The 27,427-nt window shown below is 46.9% G+C and overlaps 1 protein-coding gene across 4 annotated transcripts in view; it reads right to left on the minus strand.

The window, feature by feature from the left end:
* Positions 1–11,673: 11,673 nt before the first annotated feature.
* LOC125349261 (THO complex subunit 5 homolog) overlaps positions 11,674–27,427 on the minus strand; it is a 49,816-nt gene continuing 34,062 nt past the window's right edge. For all 4 annotated transcript variants that reach the window (XM_048343254.1, XM_048343256.1, XM_048343258.1 and 1 more), the window contains 9 exons: positions 26,384–26,492; positions 23,210–23,311; positions 21,884–21,980; positions 21,227–21,341; positions 19,911–20,014; positions 19,684–19,771; positions 16,782–16,897; positions 14,533–14,723; positions 11,674–12,002 (listed from right to left, as the gene is read on the minus strand). In XM_048343254.1, the coding sequence (XP_048199211.1) occupies positions 11,939–12,002; positions 14,533–14,723; positions 16,782–16,897; positions 19,684–19,771; positions 19,911–20,014; positions 21,227–21,341; positions 21,884–21,980; positions 23,210–23,311; positions 26,384–26,492 (986 nt within the window). In that variant the 3' untranslated portion in view covers positions 11,674–11,938. The remainder of the gene's footprint in view (positions 12,003–14,532; positions 14,724–16,781; positions 16,898–19,683; positions 19,772–19,910; positions 20,015–21,226; positions 21,342–21,883; positions 21,981–23,209; positions 23,312–26,383; positions 26,493–27,427) is intronic.

Raw genomic sequence — 27,427 nt, forward strand, 5'->3', positions numbered from 1 at the left:
TGACGGGCTCAAGGACAGTGCCCAAGCCCAGAGTTCAAGCCCCATTACTGACAAAAAGTAAAAAATAAAAAAGGCATCAAGGTATTTACTACTTAAAATGTTTATCTGAAAAATATCCACATTGCTGAGTGCCAGTGGTTCATACCTGTTGAGGTCAGCTGTGCCTTTAAGAGGCCACAGCTGGCCTTGGCCTGTCTCCTCCCCTCTTCTTCCGCCTTTAACAGGAAGAGAAGCCCCTGCTCCTGGGGCAAGCACGTGTGCAATGGCGGGGGTACCCCAGAAACCCAATCCTTGGGGGACTGGGCCTCCACCCACAAGGGAAGTCCCTTGGCATCACTTGACGGATAGCTCTGATGGCCAATCTGTTCTCCCTCTCTTGTGCCCGCCCTTGGGGTATATCTATGCCTCCTCATTTGAATAAAAATAGAATCATCCCAGAGAGGGTCTCTGAGACCCCACGCTCTCCTGTCTCTCCTTGGGCTGGCGAATATGGGGGTCCCGCAACCACACGCGAACGGAGGCTAATCCGGGTCCCCGCTTCCGCGTCTAATCCCTACCTGGGGGGGGGGGGACATGAGAGAGTGAGTATGGATCCCAGACAGAAGAGATAGATAAGCCCAGGACCCCTCCCCACGTGGATTGGGAGGAGTAGAGCGAAGCCTGGCAATTTGGAGCCCCACACATAACTGTAGTCCTAGCAACTCAGGAAACTGAGATCTGAGGATCAGAGTTTGAAGCCAGCTCAGGTAGTAAAGTCTGTGAGACTCTTACCTCCAATTAGCAAAAAGCTGGAAGTGGCCAGGCACTGGTCGCTCATGCCATTAATCCTAGCTATACAGGAAGTTGCGATCTGAGGATCATGGTTCAAAGCCAGCCTGGGCAGTAAAGCCTGTGAGATTTTTTTTTTTTTAATTTTCTAATTAACCACAAAAAGCTAGAAATGGAGCTGTGGCTCAAGTGGTATAGTGCTTGCCTGGAGCACAAAAGCTCAGGGACAGAGCCCAGGCCCAGAGGTCAAGCCTCAGGACTGGCACATACACACAAAAGCTGGAAGTAGAGGTGTACCTCAAGTGGTAGAGCACTAGCTTTGAGCCCAAAAAAGCCAAGGAAGAACCTGAGGCCCTAAGTTCCAGCCCCAGTACCAATATACAATTTATCTCCACATGGATTAGAGAGAATTTATATAAAACATGCTTATCCTAACAAATGATACTTGTAAGCAATATGGGGTACTGAGGCAAATGTCACTCTTTTTCAAGAATTTATTGCATGTATTGGCTATATATCTTTTTTTTTTTTTTTTGGCCAGTCCTGGGCCTTGGACTCAGGGCCTGAGCACCGTCCCTGGCTTCTTCCTGCTCAAGGCTAGCACTCTTCCACCTGAGCCACAGTGCCCCTTCTGGCTGTTTTCCATATATGTGGCTGTTTTCCATATATGTGGTGCTGGGGAATCGAACCGAGAGCTTCATGTGTAGGAGGCAAGCACTCTTGCCACTAGGCCATATTCCCAGCCCCGGCTATATATCTTAATTGGCTGCTAAGGGCAGCTTCTCATCTCCTGGTATTTGGACTCTTGAAATCCACTTCCCTTGAATGTGGGCCTGGCCTTGTAACTTGCTTCTAATAATGAGAATCACTAGATGCTGGTTTCTGACTTACAAGCTCATTCATTTTCTTGCTCTAATGGAAGGCAGCTGCAAAGTTGTGAGCTGCCCCAAAGAAGGGCTCACATGTCAAACAACTGAAGGAGGTCATTGGCCAACAGCCAGTGAGGAGCTGAGGCCCTAAGTTCAACCAGGAACTCAGTCCTAACAACCATAGGACTGAGTATGGAAGCATATCCTCTCCAGCCAACCTTTCAGATGAGACTGCAGCCCTAGAGAACACCTGACTCAAGCCTTGTGAGAGATGATGGGAGAGCCATCAGCTATATTGCACCTGGATACTGAAGTGTTGTTTGGAGCTAAAGCTTTTGGGTGATTTTTTTTTTTTTGCAGAGAAGTGGATAAGGAGTACTTTTCTCTCTCAGATAGGCTTTCTTTCCATGGAGATACTCAGTACCTGTGGGCTTATACCATTCCAAGTACAGAGAGAGAGAGACAGAGAGACAGAGAGAGAGACAGAGAGAGAGAGACAGAGAGACCGAGAGAGTTTCTGTCCCTACCAATTACCAATTCACACTGAAGTCTGAGAAGGAAAAGTCAGACTTTGGGATGACTAGGTCACAGGCCCATCCTGGAATGAATCACAGTGGCCAGGGAAGAGGGAACAGAGTGACTGGACCTGCTCAACAATAGACCCAGAGACAGATAAGCTTATCTCAATCATAGACCTGACATTTCAGAACCCAGAGATAAAAAGTACCCTAAGACTTGCTCCTTGAGAAAAAGAAGAAAAAAAGAGGGTCAAGAACCAAAAATGGGGCTGAGGATATAGCCTAGTGGCAAGAGTGCCTGCCTCGGATACACGAGGCCCTAGGTTCGATTCCCCAGCACCACATATACAGAAAACGGCCAGAAGCGGCGCTGTGGCTCAAGTGGCAGAGTGCTAGCCTTGAGCGGGAAGAAGCCAGGGACAGTGCTCAGGCCCTGAGTCCAAGGCCCAGGACTGGCCAAAAAAAAAAAAAAAGAACCAAAAATGACCCCAAATTCCTCAGCAAAGATGAAATGCTGGGCTGGGAATGTGGCTTAGTTGTAGAGTGCTTGCCTCACAGGCATGAAGCCCTGGGTTCAATTCCTCAATACCACATAAATAGAAAAAGCTGGAAGTGGCACTGTGTTTAAGTGGTAGAGTGCTAGCCTCGAGCTCAGGGACAGTGCCCAGGCTCTGAGTTCAAGCCCCAAGACTGGCAAAAAAAAAAAAAAAAAAAAAAAAGATGAAATGCCCAGAAGTCTCACTTGAGAAATCAATGATAAAGGTAAAAAAGGACAATGTCAGGCTGACAGTCTCAAAAACTTACTTTCTATAAGTTACCGGAGGACATGCTCCCACAAAAAGCACAACCATGAGCTGGGGAGGTAGTTCAATAGCAGACTGGTTACCTCCTATGTGTGGAGTTCTGGGTTCAAGCCCCAAACCCATTAAAAAAAGAAAGAAACATCATAAACCAAGCTGTAGGAATACAAAAAACGGGGGTGGGGGTAGAGCAGAAAAGAGAGGTGCTTTCTGGGCTGCTGTCTAGCTTCATGCATACTGGAGTGGGTGTACTGGAAGGTGGGGTGCGCCAAGGAAAAAGATGGAACTGATAAATTATTTCACATGACTGGCAATATACAAGATTCAATTGAAAGCCTTCTATTGAACTACTGCAGGCTGTGGGAAGATTTAATCAATGTCGATGGACAGATAGTAAATGGAAGCATTCCAAGTACACAGGAAAAAGCATAAAGAATCTCAATGAAGCTGGGTGCCAGTGGCTCATGTTTGTAATCTTAGCACTCAGGAAGCTGAGCCTGAGAATTATGGTTCAAAGCAAGCCTGGGCAGAGAACTCCATAAGACTTGTCTCCCATTTATCACCCAAAAAGCCAAAGTAGAGCTGTGGCTCAAGTGGTAGAATGCTAGCCCTCAGCAAAAAAGAGTTAAGAGACAGAGTTCAAGCCCCAGGGCCAGCGCACGCACGCGCACGAAAGTGCGCGCACAGAGGGGGAGGGGAGGGGGAGGGGGAGGGGGAGGGGGAGGGGGAGGGGGAGGGGAGGGGGAGGGGGAGGGGGAGGAACCTCCATGAAACTAGGTGCTGGTGGCTCATGCCTATATTTCTAGCTACTCAGGAGGCTGAGATCTGAGAATCATTGTTCAAAGACAGCCTGGACAGACAAATCCAAGAGACTCTTGTCTCCAATTTACCAGCAGAAAGTCAGAAATGGAGGTGTGGCTCAAGTGGTAGAGCCCCCACTGGCCATGAGTGAAAAAGCCAAGTTCCAATACTGGGCACAAAAACCAACAAAGAAAGGAGACAATTATCAATTCCAGAACAACAGAAAAAAATATATATATATATATTTGCCAGTCCTGGAGCTTGGACTCAGGGCCTGAGCACTGTCCCTGGCTTCTTTTTGCTCAAGCCTAGCACTCTAGCTCTTGGGCCACAGCACCACTTCCAGCTTTTTTTGCTTATGTGGTGCTGAGGAATCAAACCCAGTGTTTCATGCATGCTAGTCAAACATTCTACCACTAAGCCACATTCCCAGCTCCAGAATGGAAATATTTTATATCAGAAAAAGCATAATTGTGATACACTAGCCAGTTTAACAAGTAACAATAGTTATTTATAACAAGATATAGGAAGAATGAGGGGAAGGGAGGAAAAACATTTATTTCTGCCTAAGGTCCTGGATTTGATTCCCAGTACCATAAAACAAAGAAACAAAACCCTCTTCATGTCTCATAATAGAAAGCTTTGCTGAAAACTAAGTGGAGAAAATTAGCCAGGTGCGGGTGGCTTATGCTGACATCTGAGCATGGCGGCTTGAAGCCAGCCCAGGAAGGAAAGTCTCTGAGACTCACATCTCCACAAAACTACTCCAAAAAATCTGTAAGTGGAGCTGTAGTCCAAGTTGTAGACTTCTAGCCTTGAGCAAAAGAAGTTCAGGGACTGTACCCAGGCCCTGAGTTCAAGCCCCAGGACTGGCGCGTGCACACGCACGCATGCACACACACACACACACACACACACACAAATAAAACCAAATAAACACAAAACCATCCTCCCTTCAAGAAGAGATCAAACCTTAGGAAGATCCGATCATGTCAACTTAGAAAAGAATTGCTTGTCAGAAGCCAGAGTCCTCGGGGACACAGGCAATATGCAGAGAAGAGCTATTTTAGGAGTATTCCCTTCCTGTTACCTAGCTGTTGGCTCAGCAGATACAGCTGGGTGGATGAGAAACTCCTTTCATCCTCCCTCCCTTGTCCCCCCCAGAAATGTTTCAGACTAGATAGGTTAGGTCTACAATAATAAGCAACTAAAAATGGTGTAACACAGAGAAAGCATCCTAGTCACTCAAGAACCAAAGCTAAATAGAGAAAATCCATATAGACCTAGGATTCCAAATACACAAGGCAGAAGAGAGGGAGGTCTGGCAAACTGTAGTTTCCTAAAACTTCTATCTGGAAGAGGTGGAGGTGTCTCCTGACAACAGTGCATTGATCAAAGCAGTTTATAGGCACAGTTAGTATCAGAAATGGGCAGAGTAGCCCTCCATGTCTGAATGCCCAGAGAGGGGATCATGAGAACTACTTTGGGGAGCAGCACCAATAACTCTACAGCAATGTTCCAGATAATTCTGATAACTATATCTTTCCATTTCTGTTTTGGAAGCCACGTATCTTCATTCTCAAGCCATATAGCAGGAGGAATCAAGGTCTCCCAGAAATATTAAGGTTCTAATCTCTGGAGTCTATGGATGTTACCATTTACAGCACAAAGAACTTTACAGGCACAATGGAACTAACACTCTCAAGATGGTGAGATTGTCTTGGGTGAACTGGGCAGGCCCAATGTCATCAGGTGGGTCCTTTTTAGAGAGAGGCTGGAGGATCAGTGTCAGAGCAGAAGGCGATGTGATAATGGATGCAGGGACTTGACTGATGTATTCTGAGGGCAGAGGAGGAGACCATCAGCCAAGGACAACAGGAAGCCTCTTGGAAGCTAGAAAAAAGAAAGGACTCCCCTCTAGTCTCCAAAAAGAACGATTTATATTTTTACTTTAGCCTAGTGAATCTTATTTTAGGTTTGTAGCCTCTGGAATTGGAAGAGAATAAATTTGTTAGGTCACCAGTTTTGTGATGCTTCATTATAGGTACCATAGGAAATGAATATAGACCATGTGCTTGCAAGAAAGGACCTGGCCAGACAGAGCAGAGTTTCTAGAGCCTGGTGAACAAGAGGTCCAGGAGAAAAAGCCATCTTCATCCAAGAGGCCCCTTCTACAGGCTGAAACCTGGATTCCAGGGACAAGTCTCTCCCATCTCAGAGTGGTACCAAGTGCCAGGTATGGTACTGAGAGTTGATAGCTGATCCTCACAGCCACGCTGGGTGGGTCTGTGACTACCTCCAGTTGTCATGGGGACTCCAACACTTAAGCTGAGTTAAGCTACCTGCCCTGTTAGAGGGTAGAACAATAACCCAGAAAGGGCCATTTGACACCAAACCAACTACTGATATAAAGATAGTCTTGTTCTTCTGGATGTAACAAAACAAACTTGTGCTGCTGAAATAAACACATGGCCCAGCTTGAGCACAAGCTTAGGTGGACACTGAGCCTGATGCTCCTGTGGAAGGGCAGAGCCTCAGAGACACACAGACCTGTGCTAGGCTCTAAATCTGGGCAGGCAGCTCAAGATATGTGTGAACATGGACAAGTCATTTCATCCTGAGTCTTGGCTTCTACCTGTTAAAATGAAGGTGCCACTGACCTGGCACCAGTGGCTCACACCTGTAATCCTAGCTACTCAGGAGGCTGAGATCTGAGGACTTAGGTTTGAAATCAGTCTGGGCAAGAAAGGACATGAGACTCTCATCTCCATTTAACCACCCAAAAACTGAAAGTGGAACTATGACTTCAAGTGGTAGAGCACTAGCCTTGAACAAAGAGCTCAGGTCCCGAGTTCAAGCCCCACGATCAGCCAAAAAAAAATTTTTTTTTTCAAAAAATGAAGTCACCATATATACTCCTAAATAGGACAGTGAGTGAAAGTGTGATTAGCTCAGAGTCTGGCTCAGAATAGATGCTAATGCCTATTCTCATCAGATAGGCTGTTTAGACAGGTACGAATCTGTAGTTCCTTTGGGAATCTGACCACTCTCTTTCTAACCACGAATAGGGCCTTTTAAATCTTTGTTTTACCAAAGTGATCAGCAAGATCCTTGAAATAATGAGTCTTTTGGATTTGTAGAGAAAACACACAAATGAAGACAGGGAAGAAAGGGAGGGAGCAGAAGATACCAAGAAACCAAGAAGCTGAGTACTGGTGGCTCATACCTGTAATTCTAGCTGAGACTGAGGTTCAAAGCCAGCCCAGGCAGCAAAGTCCACCAAAAAGCTGGAAATAGAGTAGTGGCTCAAGTGGCAGGCCATTAGCCTTGAGCAAAAAAGCTAAGGGACAGATCCCAGGCTCTAAGTTCAAGCCACAGTACTAGCACTTACAAAAAATGTTAGAGATCTGGGTGCTGGTGGCTCCTGCAGCTGAGATCTGAGGATCACGGTTCAAAGACAGCTTGGGCAGAAAAGTCCCCATGAGACTCTTATCTCTAACCACTGAAAAAGGCAGAAGCAGTCCTGTGCCTCAAGTGGTAGAGTGCTGGCCTTGAGCACAAAGAGGCTCAGGAACAGAGCCCAGGCCCTGAGTTCAAGCCCCACAATACTCTCCTTTCTTCTCTCTCTCTCTCTCTCTCTCTCTCTCTCTCTCTCACACACACACACACACACACACACACACACAGAGGGTAGCTTTCAAAAGGCAAGGACAGGCTGGGATGTCACTTAGTGGTAGACAGAATGCTTGCCTAGCAAGCAATGAATAAGCATTGATTCCTAGCATGGTAATGAATAAATAAAAAGGTAGGAAACTACCTTCCAAGGGCAGAGTGATGAAAGAGAGGGGGTTGGGGGTTGGTCTAATTTTTTTTTTTTTTTTTGCCAGTCCTGGGCCTTGGACTCAGGGCGTGAGCACTGTCCCTCGCTTCTTTTTGCTCAAGGCTAGCACCCTGCCACTGTGCTACAGTACCACTCCTGGCCGTTTTCTATATATGTGGTGCTAGGGAAGTGAACCCAGGGCTTCATGTATAGGAGGCAAGCACTCTTGCCACTAGGCCATATTCCCAGTGGGGGTTGGTCTTATCCATGGCCCAGTGAAAAATTGCAGGAATCTCCTGAACAATTTTCTAGGTCCTCCCAAGATGGGCCTGTTTCCCCCTGATCTGTCTACCCTAGGCATGAATGGCCCAGGCAAGCAGCTCAAAGGGGCTAGATTGTCCTGGTTTCTCTTTTAATTCCTTCCTCCCTGAGCCCCAAGGATTCCTTTGTGCAGCCTGCTCTTTGAAAAGGGAAAATGTGTTGTGGAGGATGGTAAGTTAACATTCCCTGCCTAGGCAGCAGGGCTCCTCTCAGTCCTTTGCATTGGGCCCTAGCTCCCTTCTGGAAAGGAGCTTTTGTGCTGAGTCAGTTTGGCTGCCTTCCCGCTAACACCAGGAATGGAGGCTGCAATGCAGGGCCCATTTTTATCTGATTCAGCACAAGCAGTAAGATACAAGGCCTGAAGGTGGCCACACCAAGTAGATGCCAGCAGGGACAAAGTCCCAGGCAAGTAGGTCAGAAAAAAGACAAGATCTTACTCCATGAAGAGAGAAGCATCTAGAAGCCTGGTCTGCAGAAGAAAAACAAGAAGGCATAGGAGATGGAAGCCATGGGGCTCTCAGTGCCGCCCCCCCCCCCCCTTATTGGAATCACTAGGAAAAATGGAAAAGGGAAGAAAGAACAGCACCTTTCAAAAAGAAACTAAGGCCAGTTACACCCAAGGAGCTTGTAAAAATACACTTCCTGGCTGAGGGTATGGCTCAAGTGGTAGAGCACCTGAGTAGCAAATGCAAGGCTCTGAATTCAAAACCCTAGGACTGCAAAAAAAAAAAAATCCTCTATCAATCAATCCAAAACACTTTCTGTCAGTCATAGAGGTATTATGTGGTAACGCTGGCACTTAGGAGGCAAAAGCAGGACCATGAGTTCAAAGCTAGCCTGGGTTACATAGCAAGTTCCAGACCAGCCAGAGCTCTAAAAGAAAAAGCATTTTCTCAGCCCATCTCAAGTGAACCTATGTTGGGGATTCATCTTGGCCTTAAGGGGGGAAGGGTGATGAGAGCGCTCCGGAGATGCCGCCCTTCCCCCAGCCCTTGGGCAGTGTGGAAGTGAGCCACACCTATCTCCTTCTGGGTCCGGAACCAGAAGGGATAGCTTTGAGACCATCCCCCCACCTTGCGCCAGCGAGCACGTGTGCTCCCCTTTGCGAGGGCTTTGCCCAGAGGGCGGTACTATGGGAAGTGACGTTAGCCCATGAGGGAGGTCCTTGGGAGCTGCTCTTGGATGGACAAGCTTGCTAGCCTATCGCCAGCTCCTGCTCAATCCTCGTCATCATCATTATATTACTGTAAGCCCCTCCCAATTAAACCGGATTGCTCTCCGAAGTGTCTCCGAGATCTGTCTGCGCCTGGCTTCCTTGGTGGGTAAGGAGGGAGGAAAAGGGGATCTCGTTCGGCCGCATGCACTTTAGGCTTGCCTGTGTCCCTTCGCTCCACCTTGGCTGCCCGCGGGTAGGACGCCCAGGGGAGAGGGTGAAAAGGGGAGCACTGATAAGGGAGTAAGCTTAGCATCTCTGCACCAGGGGAGGTAAATCTAGCCTGGCAAACCTAGACAAGTTATTTGGCCTCCAGGGTGAGTGACACATGCAGAGCAAGGACCTCTGGGATGTACAGCACCTACCTCTGGTATTTGAAGACATGACACAGGCTGGGGCAGAGATCCTTCAGTGGTCACATTTAATGGCCAGCTAAGATACCATTACCTTCATGCACTGGACTCAGATCTTCATCTGTAAAACAAAGGGCCCTGGCAGGGCTAGCAGTTTGCCAGCTTACCTTCAGAAAATGCTGGGTGATCAGCTCAGAGGGTAGGAGGGGGCTTTCCTTTTCTTTTTTTTAATCCCAGAAGTATGTGCTATTCAAGGGTAATCAGTAATTGTCCACTTGCAATAAGTATAATTACAGCAGAGACCAAACAATATTCAGCATGACAAAGAGAAAAATATTTGGACTTTCATGAAAGGTACAACTCATTTAGTCTTAGGTGGTAGCCAATTAGTATTTGCAATACATTGTTTCTTTTCTGTTGTGGTTGGTCATGGGGCTTGAGCTCAGGGCATGGCTGCTATCCCTGAACTTCTTCAGCTCAAGGCTAGCATTCTACCAATTTAAACCACAGCACCACTTCCAGTTTTCTGGCAGTTAACTGGAGATTAAGAGTCTCATGGACTTTCCTGCCAAGGCTGGCTTCAAACCTTGATTTGATCTAAGCCTGAGGAGTATCAAGGATTATAGTTGTGAGCCACTAGTGCCTGGCTTGTTTTATTTTGACACAGGGTATTACTGTGTATCCTAGGTTGGCCTTGAACTCACAATCTTCCTGCCTCTCTGCAGGTGTGAAACATCATCATTCCTGACTCCAGTATTTGTATCTTATTTTCCTTTTTTTTTGCTTGTTTTGTTTTTTTGCCAGTCCTGGTGCTTGAACTCAGGGCCTGAGCACTATCCCTGGCTTCTTTTTGCTCAAGGTTAGCACTCTGCCACTTGAGCCACAGCGCCATATCCAGCCTTTTCTATATATGTAGTGCTGAGGAATCGAACCCAGGGCTTCATGTACACGAGGCAAGCACTCTTCCACTAGGCCATATACCTAGCCTCCCCCACCCCCCTTTTTAGTCCTGGCGAATGAAACTAGGGCCTCACATATGGTAAGCATATACTACACTACTGAACTATACACCTAGCACTATTTCTTATTTATTTTTAATTTAATTTTTTATTGTTATTAAGGAATTGTACAAAAGGGTTACAATTACATAAGTCAGGTAAAATGATTCTTGGACACTTTCACTCCTTCCTTCACTTTCCCTCATTTTCCCATCCTGTTCCTGCCAAGTTGCATACTGAAGTTTTCACAGCATATATTGAACATAATGACTACGTTTGTGAATTCTTCCTCCCTCTATTCTTGTAATTTTTCTGACAAGTGTCCAAGGATACGCTGTCATCGTTCACTGACTTGTGTTGTAGAATTACAAAGATAACTTATTTTTCCTCCAGTGTTGGGCTTTGAGCATATTAGGAAAGCCTACCACTAAGTTACACCCCCAGATAATTTTGCAAACATTTCCCCCAGGATTTTTCTAAATATTCTTTCATTCAAATCATCATCATCATCACTATTATCATTATTTTCAGTACTTTATAACTTTTCAGTGCTTTGTAACTTGGGCCATGCTGGCTTTTTGCTGGTTAATTAGTGGGGGCATCTTTGCTTTGTCTGCTCAAGCTTTGTCTGGGATTCTCAGATCTCAGTCTCCTGAGTAAAACTACAGGCATGAGCCACTAGTACCCAGGATCAAACCATTCGTTTGAGGCACTTATGCCATTATCTAGAAGACTGTCCTTGAAATGTCACATGGCCTCTCAGGCTATGGCACCGCTATTATTATTCATAGCCAGACGTTCTGCATGGAATTCTCTAACAATGTTCTCATTGACCATGAAATGACAAGATTTAAGATGATGTATTTGTCTCTTATTTACATTACACAGACAAACTTTTAAAACATGGAGACTAGAGGTAGGTTTTGAGTAGATTACCTGCTTAGGCAGTACAAGGCCCTCAGTTCAAACCTCAGGACCATCAAAAGCAAAACACAAGCACTACTACCCCAAAAAACCACCCAATGACCAGAGACTCTGGCCATTAGAGACAACAACAGGACTGATGGAAGGATGTTGGAGTTTTTTGGCCCTACCGACTGGTTTGTCCTGCAATCTACTATTAGTGATTTAGGAGAATAAATACCAAGATAGTGGGAACCCCCTCACACCACCCCACCCCACCAAAGTAAAAGCAAGGCATGGAAAAGTGGGTGGCATGTCTCTGCAGAATCCGAATTTCTTTATTTTTTTAATTTTTTTTGGACACCTTTGAAAAGCCTAGCCACAAATGTTCTTTCACCCTGGCTCCCATGTGCCCTTCCAGATTATAAAACTGCCTCAGATAAAGGCCATTTGGTGCCACTTTAATTAGGTAGTGTTTTTTGGAGAATCTCCAGGGCCACACATGGCCAGAGAAGAGAGCAGAGGCCCAGGACTCAAGACAGGGCGTTGGGGGGAGAACAGGCTGAATAGGAGGTCAGCGATGGCTGAAGAATCCCTGAGGATGGTTATATTTAAACGGCTTCATCCTGCTTGGACCCCTAGAGAAACAAGAAGAGAGAGAACAGCTGATACCATGCCTTTCTGACTATAAAATAACTTACAGCTCATTCACACAGGGAATAGCATGTAGCCGTTAGGAGAAAAAAAGTCAGAGTTACAGGACAACTGTGAGAATGGCTATGGCACAGGACGGTGTGATACGATTTTTGTAAAAATGTCTCTAAGTGTTTGTAAATGTGTAAACACAAACCTGGGGGGCCTCCCTGTAGTGAACATTTGTGGGACAGGACAAGTTTTAGGTATGATCTTTTAGATTATTATTGTTTACATATTTAACATTTTTTTGTTTTGTTTTGTTTTTGTTGCCAGTCCTGGGGCATGGACTCAGGGCCTGAGCACTGTCCCTGGCTTCTTTTTGCTCAAGGCTAGCACTCTACCTCTTGAGCCACAGCGCCACTTCTGGCTTTTTTCTATATATGTGGTGCTGAGGAATGGAACCCAGGGCTTCATGTATATGAGGCGAGTACTTTACCACTAGGCCATATTCCCAGCCCCATATTTAACATTTTGTCATTCTTAAAGTATAAAGGAAAAAAATGTTCTCTATCCTTCTCCTTCTCTCTCTGTGCTAGTGCTTGGGCTGGAACTCAGGATCTGGGCACTGTTCCTGAGTTGTTGTTTTTTGCTCAAGGCTGGTGCTCTACCACTCAAGGCACAGCTCTATTTCTGCTTCTTGGTAGTTACATGGAGATAAAAGTTTCATGGATTTTCCAGCCTGGGCTGTTAACTACAATCCTTAGATCTCAGCCTCCTGAGTAGCTAGGATTACAGGTATGAGCCTGGCAGAAGTTCACTTTGTAAGGAGATTCTCACACAGGCAGGAGTCTGGGCCTGACCAGAACCTCACCATTGCCAAGAACTGTGGGTTTATGCTTCATCTCTCAGTGCCATTTCTATCACAGTATCCACCTTCCTGATGAAGACACAGCCGGGGACTGTGAGATATCAGCCCAACATTGTATGGCCAGGAAAGAACAGTGGCAGATTCGAAATTTAGTCTGACACCAAGGCCTGTGTGCTACATAAAGGCTGAGTCATGGCCAGGCTGGGGAAGACCTGGGTCTGAAGGTCTGAATCTGTGACATGCAGGTCTATTTCGGGTTCCCCAAGCAAAACTCCATAGAACACACAGCACAGGAATAGATGGCCAGAAAAAAAAGGGGGGGAGGGCTCTTTCCCCATCGCTCTCTATAACATACATTTAATGGTAACATAAGGTAATGTATGGATTTTAGTCAAGGGAACGTACGTGTGTGTGTGTGTGTGTGTGCGTGCGTGTCAGGGATTGTAAAATGGAAGAGAGGGAAGGTTCTGATTTCCCACTGTGGCTGAGGGCTTCTCTACCTGCACTGTGCTAGGCCCTTTATACCTGCCATTCTATCTCACCTAATTCCATCATCCCAGGATCCTCTGTGGTAGGTGGGGCTTTAGAGAGGGTGCAGTCCCCTGGGCATGTGTAGGCACAGTGGTGATGGGAAGCCCCAGCTCAACAGTCCTCGGCAGGGGCTGAGCTGCACCTCACGTCCCTTCTGTCCACACCAGCATTCTGCACTTGCCATGCCTGTGGATGAGCTGGTGAGGAGCCACCTGTCTCCCAGCTACCAGCTGGGGCAATGATTGTGTGTGATTCACCAAAGAAGCATCCTCCCAGAGAGCTGATAGAGAAGGTCAGTACTTCAGGAACTGGGTCCTCTGGGAACCATTTGAGAAGAGGAAATGGTCACAGGCCATGCAAAGAATCTCACTCAGGGCTGGGAGTATGGGCTAGTGGCAAGAGTGCTTGCCTCGTATACATGAAGCCCTAGGTTCGATTCCCCAGCATCACATATATAGAAAACGGCCAGAAGTGGTGTTGTGGCTCAAGTGGCAGAGTGCTAGCCTTGAGCAAAAAGAAGCCAGGGACAGTGCTCAGGCCCTGAGTCCGAGGCCCAGGACTGGCAAAAAAAAAAAAAAAATCTCACTCTGGAAGTGTGCTACAGTGGGCTGGGTAGGAGGGGGGAGCTGAGATTTCACACCCACCCACAGGGGAGAGCAAGACCAATTGCCTGCAGCTGGGCTGCTTTATTACTGAGCAATATGATGAACCAGGCCAGTGGAGGGACCATGTAAGGAGAGAGGGGCTGGAACTGGCTGTTCAAGAATAAGGTGTGGGAAAGATGGGGAGTGGGGAAGTTGAAGACCCCCTTTATACTGATAGGTAACAAGGAGAGGTAAAAGGAAAAGAAAGGCCCAACACCAAAGAGAGGAAAAGTAGCCAGAGGTGCTATGAGCCCAGGTATTCTAAATCCAGTTGTCAGCACCTGTAGGCATCTTCTGCTTTGCTGACTTGTGTCATCAATCATCCCAGAGCTTTACAACATTTTGTGTATGCGTGCATGCACACATGTGTCCATCCTGGGCACTGTCCCTGAGCTCTTGTGCTTAAGGCTAGTGCTCAGACACAGCTTGAACCACAGCTCCACTTCCAGTCTTTCCAGAACATCACCAGCATCCCTGCATGTCTCTCACCTGAAAAGCCGCAGACACATCTTCTCCTGGGGAAATTCCTTGGGTCCCTCCACACTGTCATCATGGCTCTCTGTTTCCAGGTAGACATCCAGCAGCACACACAGCCGCTGTAGCTGGTTGGTCAGGAGCTGGTAGCTGGGCCGGGGGCCACACAGCTCCTTGTAGCACACGTTGACCTCGCTTTCCATAGCCTGTGCAAGTGGGAAAGCCAGTGCCTCAGCACCAACCTCCTATGGCTGGCCACACTGGCTTGGCCTCTGTCACTAGCTGGTCCTTAGGCCACAAGAGCTGCACTAGAGCCTGCACAGGGATTGGGCCTGTGATGAAGCCATCTAAAAGTCTTCCTAATTCTCACCCATAACTTTCCCTGCTTCAAATACCCACAGTCCAGAAGATGGGTAAGAAAAGAATAGATTTCAATAACTGCATCCAAGTTTTGCCGGGCCAGAAACTTGGACCTTTTCTGTGTAGTAACTTTTTAATTCTAGTTTTCATAACTTGGAGATCAGACTGTTGCTTTCGCATGATGTATGTAGTGTCTCATGACTAAAGTTTGCTTTGTTTTATAGTATCTGTACTACTTGTATTTTTCAAGAGCTATTTTGTAAACAGATGATGTATTTCTCCATTGAAAAAACAACAACAACAAAAAAACACAGCACAAACACAATAAAAAAGGCTGGGAATATGGCCTAGTGGTAAGAGTGCTTGCCTTGTATGCATGAAGCCCTAGGTTCAATTCCCCAGCACCACATATATAGAAAACGGCCAGAAGGGGCTGGGGATATGGCCTAGTGGCAAGAGAGCTTGCCTCGTATACATGAGGCCCTGGGTTCAATTCCCCAGCACCACATATACAGAAAATGGCCAGAAGTGGCGCTGTGGCTCAAGTGGCAGAGTGCTAGCCTTGAGCAAAAGGAAGCCAGGGACAGTGCTCAGGCCCTGAGGCCCAGGACTGGCCAAAAAAAAAAAAAAAAAGGCCAGAAGGGGTGCTGTGGCTCAAGTGCCAGAGTGCTAGCCTTGAGCAAGAAGCCAGGGACAGTGCTCAGGCCCTGAGTCCACAGGCCCAGGACTGGCCAAAACAAAACAAAACAAAACAAAAAACGGCCAGAAGGGGCGCTGTGGCTCAAGTGCCTCTAGCCTTGAGCAAGAAGCCAGGAACAGTGCTCAGGCCCTGAGTCCACAGGCCCAGGACTGGCCAAAAAAAAACAACAGATTTCAACACAAGATCCAAGTTGGGAGGCACTAGGATTAAACACACGCTCATCAAGCCAGCCACCAGGGGCTCTTGGTATAATCACAGTTACTCAGGAGGCTGAGATCTAAGGATTGCAGTTCAAAGCCAGCCCAGGCAGTGAAGTCTGTGAGACTCTTATCTCTAAATAACCACCTGAAAACTGGAAGTGGAGCTTTGGCTCAAAGTGGTAGAGCATTGGCTGAGGCAAAAGAGCTTAGGAGGGCTGGGGAGATAGCCTAGTGGCAAGAGTGCCTGCCTCGGATACACGAGGCCGTAGGTTCGAGTCCCCAGCACCACATATACAGAAAACGGCCAGAAGCGGTGCTGTGGCTTAAGTGGCAGAGTGCTAGCCTTGAGCGGGAAGAAGCCAGGGACAGTGCTCAGGCCCTGAGTCCAAGGCCCAGGACTGGCCAAAAAAAAAAAAAAAAAGAGCTTAGGAAGCCGGGCACAGGTGGCTTATAATACTAGCTACTCAGGAGGCTGAGATCTAAGGATTTAGTTTGAATCTAGCCCAGGCAATAAAGGCCATAAACTCTTATCTCTAATAAACTACTCAGAAAAAGCCAGAAGTGATGCTGTGGCTCAAGTGGCAGAGCACTACCCTTGAGCAGAAGAAGCTCAGGGATAGCATCCAGGCCCAGAGTTCAAGCCCCACAACCAACAACAACAACAACAAAAAAAATCTCATGACTACAAGGCTGTACTGAAGCCTAGATTTTAAGTAACCATGAAGCGATCTCACTGTCATCCCATCCTGCACTCTGTTAATGCTTCTGAGTTAATTCACGTTCTCCCAGAAGCCTGTGACCCCAGCTTCCTGTTTTATATATAACTAGGGACAGCTGTGGGCCCCAAGGAAGGCAAGTGGGTGACATGGGTCTAAGCCTTTCCTCTGCTACACCACATAGGCAGCACCTCCCCACAGTCCTGGCTGGAAACTGCTGCTCAGCTGTGGCACCGCCAACCTCTCTGGGTGGGCTCTCTGTACCCATCACCCTTCCATGTGCCTTACCCGGATGTTGTCATCATTGCTGCTGGTTTTCTCCCCTTTCCAGTTCAGACAGAGCTGGAAAATGGGTGGGATGGAGGAGTACCCCGGGTTCAGCACCACAGCGGCCTGGAGTTTGGCTGGGAAAATTGGGAGAAGAGGAAAAAAAGTTACCCAGCTTGCCATGTTCTATTTGCCAGTTGCTGGCCTCCCTGCATCCAGTCCATCTTAGTTTTGCCCACAATTTCAACTTCAAACCTTGAAAGAAGTTTGTCATTTCTATTTTTTCTTTTTGTGGTACTAGTCTTAGGGCTTGAACTTTGGGACAGGGCACTGACCCTGAGCTTCTTTTTTCTTTTTTTGCCAGTCCTGGGGTTGAACTCAGGACTTTAGTGCTGTCCCTGAGTTTTTCGCTCAAGGCGAGTGCTCTACCACTTGAGTCACAGATCAACTTCCAGCTTTTTTGGTAGTTTATTGGAGATCAGTCTCACGATCTTTTCTGCCCAGGCTGCCTCGAACAGCGATCCTCGGATCTCAGCCTCCTGAGTAGCTAGGATAACAGACCTGAGTCACTGACATCTGGCCTCTAAGCTTCTATTTTTGCTCAAAGTTAGCACTCTACCACTTGAGCCAGAGATCTACTTTTGTCTTTTTCTGGAGATAAGAGTCCCATGAACTTTCCTGTCTGGGATGTCTTTGAACCATAATCTTCAGTTCTCAGCCTCCTTAGTAGCTAGAATTATAGGTGTGAGCCATCAACACCTGTCTTTTAAAAGATTTTTAAATTTTTCATTTTTCAAGTACTAGTTCTACAAATAGAGCCTTTTCCCTGACTCTTTTGCCAAAGCTGGTTTGGACCTCAATCCTATTTATACTTTTCTACAGAGCCAGGATGACCATAATCAGCCTTATTGGTTGAGATGGGGGAGGGTCTCACTAACTTTTTGCCAGGACTGGCCTCGAACTCCTGAGTAGCTGAACAACTTATATATATATACATTTTTTTTTTTTTTTCCAGTCCTGGGGCTTAAACTCAGGGCCTGAGCACTGTCCCTGGCTTCTTTTTGCTCAAGGCTAGCACTCTGCCACTTGAGCCACAGCGCCACTTCTGGCCTTTTCTATATATGTGATGCTGAGGAATCAAACCTAGGGCATCACTTTACCACTAGGCCATATTCCCAGCCCCTGAAATTATATTTTTTTTAAAGGATTTCTGGGAGAGTGTCTTGCTATATAGCCTGGGCTGACCTAAAGCTCTTGGTCCTGCTGTCTCAGCTCCCTGAGTGCTAGGATTAAAGGCCTATACCACTATGCCCAGCTTGTTATTTGTTTGCCAGTAGGCTAAAAATTTTTTTTTAATGTCAAACATGCTTATGGTTTTCCTCTTCTCAATATTATTGTTGCATCACTGTACAAAGTTACATCATATATGTTTTCTTTATTTTCATTCATTTTTATGTATGTTGTTTTATGAAACTCTTCTAAAAAACTAACATTTATTGAGTTTTTCCTGCATTCCAGGCACTGTATTTGATCATAACGCTTCTGGGATGAGTACAATTATACTCACACCAATTTTGGGGAAACTGACAGAATTTCTCCATTGGACAGCTACAAAGCAGCCATACTGAGTTTACCAGAACTACTGATGGCAGAGCTGTGTTCATATTTGGTTTTTGTTTTTTTTTGGCCAGTCCTGGTCCTTGGACTCAGGGCCTGAGCACCGTCCCAGGCTTCTTTTTGCTCAAGGCTAGCACTCTGCCACTTGAGCCACAGCGCCACTTCTGGCCGTTTTCTGTATATGTGGTGCTAGGGAATCGAACCCAAGGCCTCATGTATACAAGGCAAGCTCTCTTGCCACTAGGCCATATCCCCAGCCCCCATATTTGGTTTTTGTAATAGCCTCTGTGTCAACAGGCTGGCATTGATGCTCTAGAACTTGTGGTTTGCATATGGTTTGAGGCCCCTCCCCTCCAAAGGTTCATGTGCTGGAAACTTAGACCTCATGTCACAGACCCTTTCAAAGGTGAGGTCTAGAGAGAGGTAGACATAACTACAGTGTCACTGTCCTCTGAAGGGACACTGGTTAGCTGCCACAAGAGAAGCTTGCTAGACAGAACACTAGCAAGCCTGGCTCCTGACTCTCTGGCTTCCTGTCTCACCATCTGATCTCTTCCACACATGCTCCTGCCATTGTGAAGGACTCACAAGGATGGATTGGGCTATCTGACCAAGAACTTTCAACCTCCAAAAGTTCAAGTCAAATAAAGTCTTCCTTATAAGGACTCAGGAATTGTGCTATATAGTGGAAAATGGACTAATACAGAAACATGTATAGCTTCCTTGGTTTAGTGGCTGTAACAGCAAGCCTGGAGATGGGGCTGTGTGTTAAGATCTTGAAGGCAGTGCCGGCTTACTGAGGGATACCAGCACAACAGCTCAGGCATGGCATCTGAGTGGCTCCATTAGGAGCTCTGTCAGAGTTGAATGCCATAGGAGGTTGGTGGAATCGCGAGCTTTTGATTCCTCTTAAGGAAGGGAAGTGCCAGGACTAAGGAGGGAGGCTCTGTAACCCTGCCTTTTATACTCTGAGAGAAACACCCTAGCCTTCAGTGAGTAGGAGGAAGAGAGGTCTAATGTTTGATAGTAGTACAGCAAGCTCAGCCCAAGTTTAAGATTAAGACATAATTTCCTCAGCTATAAAAATGGAATGGTACTCCCAACCCTACGACTGGTGGGGATTAAATGAGTGGCTGTTGAGTTCAAGTCCTTAGTGATCAGTGGCTTTCACCACTGCTGTGTGCTGAGTCCCTACAGCAGGACTCCAAGACCTTTTACTTTGTCTGGGAAGCCCCAGGCATGTGTGACTTGTGGTGGTGGTTCCTGCTGATTAAGGACCACTGTGACCAGCATAGAAATGACCTACCTGTGCCCCTCTCAATGAGTGCCATGTAGTAGAGATTTGTGTCCCCAGCCAATCCTGCCTCCACAATGTTCTTCGTAAAATGCAGCTCCTAGAACAGGCACATAGAAGAAAAGTGAGCTACAGGCTTCTCAAGTCAAATCCTGGTGCTTTTGGTAGGGCGGGTGACAGAAGCAGACAGGTGATGTGGTCCTTAGGACAGCAAGGTGATCTGCCACTCTTCCACCTACCAGGTAATCCTCATAGGCCATCGTCATCCACTTAACTAGGCGAGAGACAACCTTGGCAGGAAAGAGGTACTGGCAATCACTGGTAACAGGCACAATGCCGTGTTCTGAAAGAGAGCCAGACAGGTAGTGTCACAGGTGGCAATCATTGCCACAGCTGTGCAATGAGCATCTGCTTGGGGCTCTCTGGGGGGGGGGGGGGCTAGGGTAGTAGCCATTTGTCCAGGTATACCTAGCATTTAAGAGGTAGCCAGGTCAACACATGCCAACACATGCACATCAACCTGACCTTCACCCAAGGCTATGTGCCTATGGCCAGATACAGCACCTGCATTTATGGTGCCTTATCCTTAAAGCAAATGACAGCCAGGAAAACAAAAGACATGCAGCCAGAACCAGTGCCAATGCCTCTGGGGCAGGGACTGTTAATTAGATCAAATAGCTGAGCTGAGTTGGCATAGCTGACCTTGACTAAGGAACTGACGGGTGTTCTGTGTCATTTCCTCTAGGGAAGGAGAAGAGAACTGATCTAGGGAAAATTTCTGCTGGCATATAAATAAACAAACATGCCTACACAGTCAGCTGTCCTAGGTGACAATCCTCCAATCTTGGGACAAAACAAACTCAGCAATGGTAACAGGCACAAGGCTTGATAGACAAGTGACGCTGCCCCAGGGAGACCAATGTCCATGTGTAGGTAGGGGGGGGGGGTCTCCAGATGGGTCCTGGAAACCTTTCCTGAGAGGGACTCGGAAAGACCTGACACCCCTCACATACCTATACCCACCCTGCAAGTACCTTGCACATGATAAACTAAAAGAGGTCCCATATACCCACCACCCTAGGCTAGTGACTCATCACAATGCTGGGAGCACAGGAGTGAAAAGGGCTCAGCTGCCGGGAGCTTCACCTCTGTAGGTCTTAGGAAAGGGATGAGGGAGTGGATCCCTATTCAGTACTAAACTAGGGCTGAATGTGTAATCCCAATGCTCTTCCCTTCATGCTGTGCTAGGGTCCTGGCACAAATGAGGCTAAATTCCTGTTGGGTGGACGTCAAATATACAATGAGCTGCCCAGTCAATCTATGAACCTGTGGCAACCAAGGCTATGGGGCCTCTCTGGGAGGATGGGACAGTCCTGATGGCTCTAGGGGGAGCTCAGGCTTGCCTGCATAGGCCTACAGCTTTTCCTAGTGACGCTGCCAACTTCCATGTTCAGTAAAAACAGGAATCTCAGGCTCTTTGATTTAAGAGTCCTAAGCACAAGGCCGTTGTTTCTGTCCCTTGCTGTGTAGCTATTAGGCCCCAGCATCAGCTTACCCAGGGATGCAAACTGCTTGTGGAGGGCCAGGCGGGACTGCACTCTGGTCTTCAGCAGTTTCATGGTGGTCTCCATGTGGCTGGCACTCTGCCAGTGGTCAGCAATCACTGTGTGCTGCAAATGACAGGGAGAGAGACACACCTGAGAGCTCGCCCTTTCTTCCCTTCCTCTAGCACCTTCCTTCCCCTCCCTTGCCAGCCTGCACTGCCTAGACCACTCACACTCAAGGTGGGTGTAAGTTAGGAATGGCCAGATTTATCTACTACAATAGATAAGCTACTGAGTCAAACTGCTAGGTTCTCAAGAGAAAAGGCAGGCTTTTGCTAAAGTACCTGGCTCTGCGGGGTTCTGCCTGTGACCTCATTTTTGGCATCCTTACACAGAGGACAGAGGAAAGCAGAGCTCAGGGAAGAGTGCAGCATTACAGCAAGGACCAAATTACATTGGTCTAGAAGACTACTATGTTAAGGGAGAAAGCAAAAGGCATCGCAACACATGTAGGCTGAGTATACTTCAGTGTCCTGATAGATGGAAGACAGTTCACAGTCCCAAGGGCAGGCATTCTGCTAGGTCAAGGCCTCAACCAGAGACCTTTCTGAAATCTAATCCAGGAGTAGGAGGAGCCACTCAACCAAGGAGACAGGTTTAGTACAAACCTGGGGCTGCTCTTTAGGGAAATGGAGGCCACCGAGCTTCTGTACCCACAAATAAGGGTGACCTAGGTCAAGTACATAGTCTCTTAAAGTCAGGATGCTGTGAAAAGACAAAAGTGAATTGATACAGCATTTTTGCTTTGGTTCCCAGATATAGCCCTCCTCCCATCCCGTGCAGACGGCCAGTTCTGCAGGCCTGGCCTGCTGATAGCCAGGCTTCCCGAGAAGCCCCTCTACTTCATCAGCTCCCACTGGAAGTCTCATCTCTTCCATATTCATTCCTTTCTTTTTCCCTGGCAGTCTTTAACTCACATGTAGATCTCAACTAAAATTTTTTATAAAACCCTTATAAAGGGGTGGGAATGTAGCTTAGCGGTAGAGTGCTTGCCTAGCATGCATGAAGCCCTGAGTTTGATTTCTCAGCACCACATAACAGTAAAAGCCAGAAGTGGTGCTGTGGCTCAAGTGGCAGAGTTAGCTAGCCTTGAACAAAAAGAAGCCAAGGACAGTGCTCAGGCCCTGAGTCCAAGCCCCAGGACTGGCAAACAAAAAAAACCACCACCAACAAAAAGCCCTTATCAAATATATTTTAAAACAATTTTAGTCAGGGAAGTGGAGCTGTGGCTCGAGTGGTAGAATGCCAGCCTTCAGTGAAAAAGCTCAAGGAGAGTGCCTAGTACTGGCACCAAAAATAAATAAATAAAAGAAATAGTAAGATGCAGTATTGTGTACCTGTAATCCCAGCAATCAGGAGGCTGAGGCAGGGGAATGAGTTTAAAGATGGCCTGGGCTATCTACCCTGTCTCAAAACAGAAACAAACACTCAAAAATTAATCTTCAGGGGTTGGGAATGTGGCCTAGTGGTAGAGTGCTTGCCTAGCATACATGAAGCCCTGGGTTCAATTCCTCAGCACCCACACTCAGAAAGAGCCGGAAGTGGCACTGTGGCTCAAGTGTAGAGTGCTAGCTTTGAGCAAAATAAGGCAATGACAGTGCTCAGGCCCTGAGTTCAAGCCCGAGGACTGGAAAAAAAAATTAATCTTCAGGAAATTAAATAGTATATTTGTATTATATCAGGTATTTCTTCTTCTTTCTTAAATTTTCCTTATAGTTTTGGGGACTGAAGACCGGGCTACCCACACAGAGCCAGCTCTCCAGGCTTCAATCTCATGTTCATGTTCCCAGGCTTTGATTCTTCCCCCTTCCACGGCATCCCTTTGCCTTCTGAAAGGGCATGTGTGCCTTCCAGCCCCAGTGTCTTACTGCCTCTGTTCCCTAACTTAGGCCTGAACCACCAGAGATACTGAGAAACAGAAGCTGTTGACTCACCCGACTTTATCAAACTGATACTGATTGGCTGGATTTGGAGTTTTCTTTCCGTGATCCCCAGGATACAAACAGCTCAGCACCAAGTCAGGAGACAGCAAATCCCTGGAAGAAAGAAGAGACTCCAATGAGAATGCCTGCTGAGCTCATGCCTCAAGGTGGACATCTGGGGGTAACAACATCACCTCATACTGATGAGTGATGCTTCCTGTGGGCCAGAACTGCTATGTGCTTAAGAGCAGGTTAGGGTGCTAATAGGCTACCCCAAAGCCCTTTAGTTTCACCAGCTCTGTAAAAACCTATGGTTACCTTGTAGGAGAAAAGACTCATGACATTAGCAAATAGAAACAGTGCTAGAGGGCTGGGAATATGGCCTAGTGGCAAGAGTGCTTGCCTCCTACACATGAAACTCTCGGTTCAATTCCCCAGCACCACATATATGGAAAACGGCCAGAAGGGGCGCTGTGGCTCAGGTGGCAGAGTGCTAGCCTTGAGCAGGAAGAAGCCAGGGACAGTGCTCAGGCCCTGAGTCCAAGGCCCAGGACTGGACAAAAAAAAAAAAATAAAAAGAAACAGTGCTAGAAATAACTAATCTACTCCAGGTATTATACTGAGTACTTCTATCTCCTTAAACATTTTTCATTTCTTTGCATGGGGAAACCTTTGGACTCTTATGGTTCTATGTATAAAATATTATAAACTGTTGTGAACCTCAGTCATCCTTCTGTGCCACAGAACATCAGATCTGATTCCTCCTCTGTGTTTTGATAGAATGTTACCCATTCCCAACTGCCTTCCCTTCCCCCTGCCTCCTTCCATTCAGAGAGAACATGGGGACAGCTTTGGTGCTCTATCTCACTTTGACCACATCTCATGATAACAAAAAGGCCCGCTTGATATGCTCAGAAAGAGATATATATATGATCACATGCATTGGAGACAAGATGGCCCACGCTATGTGCAGCGATAAGAGGATGGCCATTACAGCTAGCTAGGATGGCAATTCACAGCTTATGATTAAACATGACCAGCAGAGACAAGATAGGGCAGGTTAACGCAATAATTTTGTTATTAGAGGTTCTCCAAGGATGGCATCTGAAGTACCTGCTCTAAGTCACAGCGTACTCTGGTCTCAGCATGCCTTCAAGAACTTGACATAAGGACAATGGCAGCTGTGGCTCTTCCCTGTTCTGTCTCATTGAGACTCCTTGAACCCACAGGTCTCTCCCACTTCACTGCCTCACCTGGAGAACTAGCTAGAAAACACAAATTGTCAGTTTCTTACTCAGTGTCTATGCCTATTACTAAAAGAATGAATTAACCAAAATAAAACAGGCTGGGTGCTGGTGGCTCATGCCTGTAATCCTAGCTACTCAGGAGGCTGAGATCTGAGGATTGTGGTTTGAAGACCAGTCTGGGAAGGAAAGAGTCTCTATGAGACTCTTATCTACAAAAACAAAAAACAAAAAAACCCCTAAAACCTACACATGGAGCTGTGGTTCAAATGGTAGAGCACTAGCTTTGAGCAAAAGGAGCTCAGGGGCAGTGCTCTGACCCTAAGTTCAAGGCCCAGAGTTGGGGGAAAAAATTTTACATTTGGAGGCAAAGAGTGTAGCTTAGTGTTAGAGCCCTTGCCTAGCATACACAAGGTCCTAACTTGATTCCCAGAGCCAATAAACAAAAATATAAAAACAAAAAACATGTCTGATGATAAATCAACTATCACTTACCAAGTGCCTCTTCTATGCTAAGCACAGGCCTGTCTCTTCACAAGTGCCCTGGGAGAGGCGATTACAATGGATGCCCAGAGTGAAGAAGCAGATAGAGATAAGGCACATAGCTTAGTGAGCAGCATGTCAGCAGCTCTGATAGGAGCTCATTGGGCACTTGAGAAATGAGCAGCAGAAGGATTGGAACAACATGCTCTACTTACATCCAGTGTAAATAGAAAGCTCTAGCTGAGCAGTGTAACTAGACATACAGGGAAGCAAGCCCTGGGCTCCCTCTGCTGGGAACATACTCAATGTCATCCAGCAAGCCACTGGATAGTTGGTTAGCTCCCAGGAAGAAGCTGCAGAGGCCTCAAGTGGCAGTGGACCTGAAGTGCAGGGTCTAGGACCAGACAACACCTTACCAGGCAGAATGGGTAGGGGTGAGAAGAACCCTGACCTAACAGGCACCTGGGATGGGGCTCTATTAAGAGAAGGTTAGTTCACCTGTGGTCCTTTTTTCTTGCTTTTTCCTACCCCTGGTTTCAGAACAATTACTGCTCTGCTCAGGGGCTTCTGAGAGATACTGTAACTGTCATTACTATATTGATGCTTATCTTCCTCAAAACCTCCAAGCCGGGTATGGTTGCACATGCCTGCAATCTCTGATACTCAAGAAACAGAGGGGCTGGGGATATAGCCTAGTGGCAAGAGTGCCTGCCTCGGATACCCGAGGCCCTAGGTTCGATTCCCCAGCACCACATATGCAGAAAACGGCCAGAAGCGGCGCTGTGGCTCAAGTGGCAGAGTGCTAGCCTTGAGCGGGAAGAAGCCAGGGACAGTGCTCAGGCCCTGAGTCCAAGGCCCAGGACTGGCCAAAAAAAAAAAAAAAAAAAAAGAAACAGAGGATGAGGTATGAAGCCAGTCTTGTCAGTGAGAGTCTATCTCAAAAACAGTGTAAGGAAAAAAAGGGCAAGGGAAGGTCCCAAGAGGTAGAGTGCTTGTCATACACTGGAGGCCCTGGGTTCACTCTCCATAACCACAAAAACAAACCAACAAACCTCTCCACAGTATGCCCAACAGTCCTCCTACCACTACTCAGTCCTAGCACATAGGGATTAAAAAAAAGACAGGAGTAGCCTAAATTTGTCAACTTGGTCTTATCTGCCAAGTCTCATCTCTGCATTCACAAGCTTTCCAGTGGCTTTGGAATCTGGTGGCTGTGCCCTACCCACTCAATTTGAACACCCACTGTGGTTACTCTGTCATCTGTTGTGTAGTAAGAAAGCTTTACAAGTATAAGTTAGAGGGGGCTTTCGAAATCCCAAGGATGTGCTAAGAGTCCAAGGCTGGGGGGACAAGGCCATGAAAGTGAACATGCAAAAAATGTTCTCCAAGGGCGGAACAGAGAGCAGCCCCAGGCTCTCACTGTGCCTCTCCTGTGCCCACCCACACACCTGCCCCATACCCTGCACTGATGGGCATGATCAGCTCCGTGGCGGTTGTCACTTTGGCTTTCACTGTCACAATGTTGAGGTTCATAAGATAGTAGAAGGTCAAGTGAAGCACACTGTCATCTGGAGGGGAAGGAGGGAAATTGTCACTTGTGAGTCACTCATGTCTTCAGAGCAGTCAGTACTACTAAAGAAATGAAATTTGGGGGCTGGAAATGTGGCTTAGCAGTGGAGTGCTTGCCTAGCATGCATGAAGCCCTGGGTTTGATCCTTCAGCACCACATAAACAGAAAAAGCCGGAAGTGGTGCTGTAGCTCAAGTGGCAGAGTGCTAGCCTTGAGCAAAAAGAAGCCAGGGGCAGTGCTCAGGCCCTGATTCCAAGCCCCAGGACTGGCAAAAAAAAAAAAAAAAAGCTCAAAGATAGCACTCAAAACTTGAGTTCAAACTCAAGGACTGGCACAAAGAAAGGAGAGCAGAGGAAAGGAAAGGGGTGAGAATGGGAGGGGAGGAGATTATGAGAATGAAGGAACTCAAAATAATCCTGTAGTTTAGGTAATAAATTTGGGCCAATGAAATTAACATGGGGTTTGATCATTGTACTGTGGTTACACCAGAGGAAGCTGGATAAGGAAAGGGAGAGACACATGCCTGTAATCCTAGCTAGTCAGGAGGCTGAGATCTGAGGATCCAGGTTTGAAGCCATCCCAGGTCCATGAGATTCTTATCTCCAATAAACTACCAACAAAGCCAGAAGTGGAGCTATGGCTCAAGTGACAGAACACTAGCCTTGAGCAAAAGAAGCTCAGGGATAGTGCCTAAGGCTGAGTTCAAGTCTCAAAACCAGCACAAAAAGAGAAGAAGGAGAAGAAACAGGGACTTTGGGTGTAACAGAAGGAGAACTTGCCTACCATGTGTAAGGTCTGGGAATTTATTCTAGCTACACACACACACACATACACACACACACACACACACACACACACCCCAAAAGAAAAAAGTATATATGGGAACCCTCTTTACTATCTTTAGAACTCTTCTATAAGTCTAAAATTATCTCA

This window comes from Perognathus longimembris, chromosome 3 (genome assembly GCF_023159225.1).
Source record: "Perognathus longimembris pacificus isolate PPM17 chromosome 3, ASM2315922v1, whole genome shotgun sequence".
Lineage (NCBI taxonomy): Eukaryota > Metazoa > Chordata > Mammalia > Rodentia > Heteromyidae > Perognathus > Perognathus longimembris.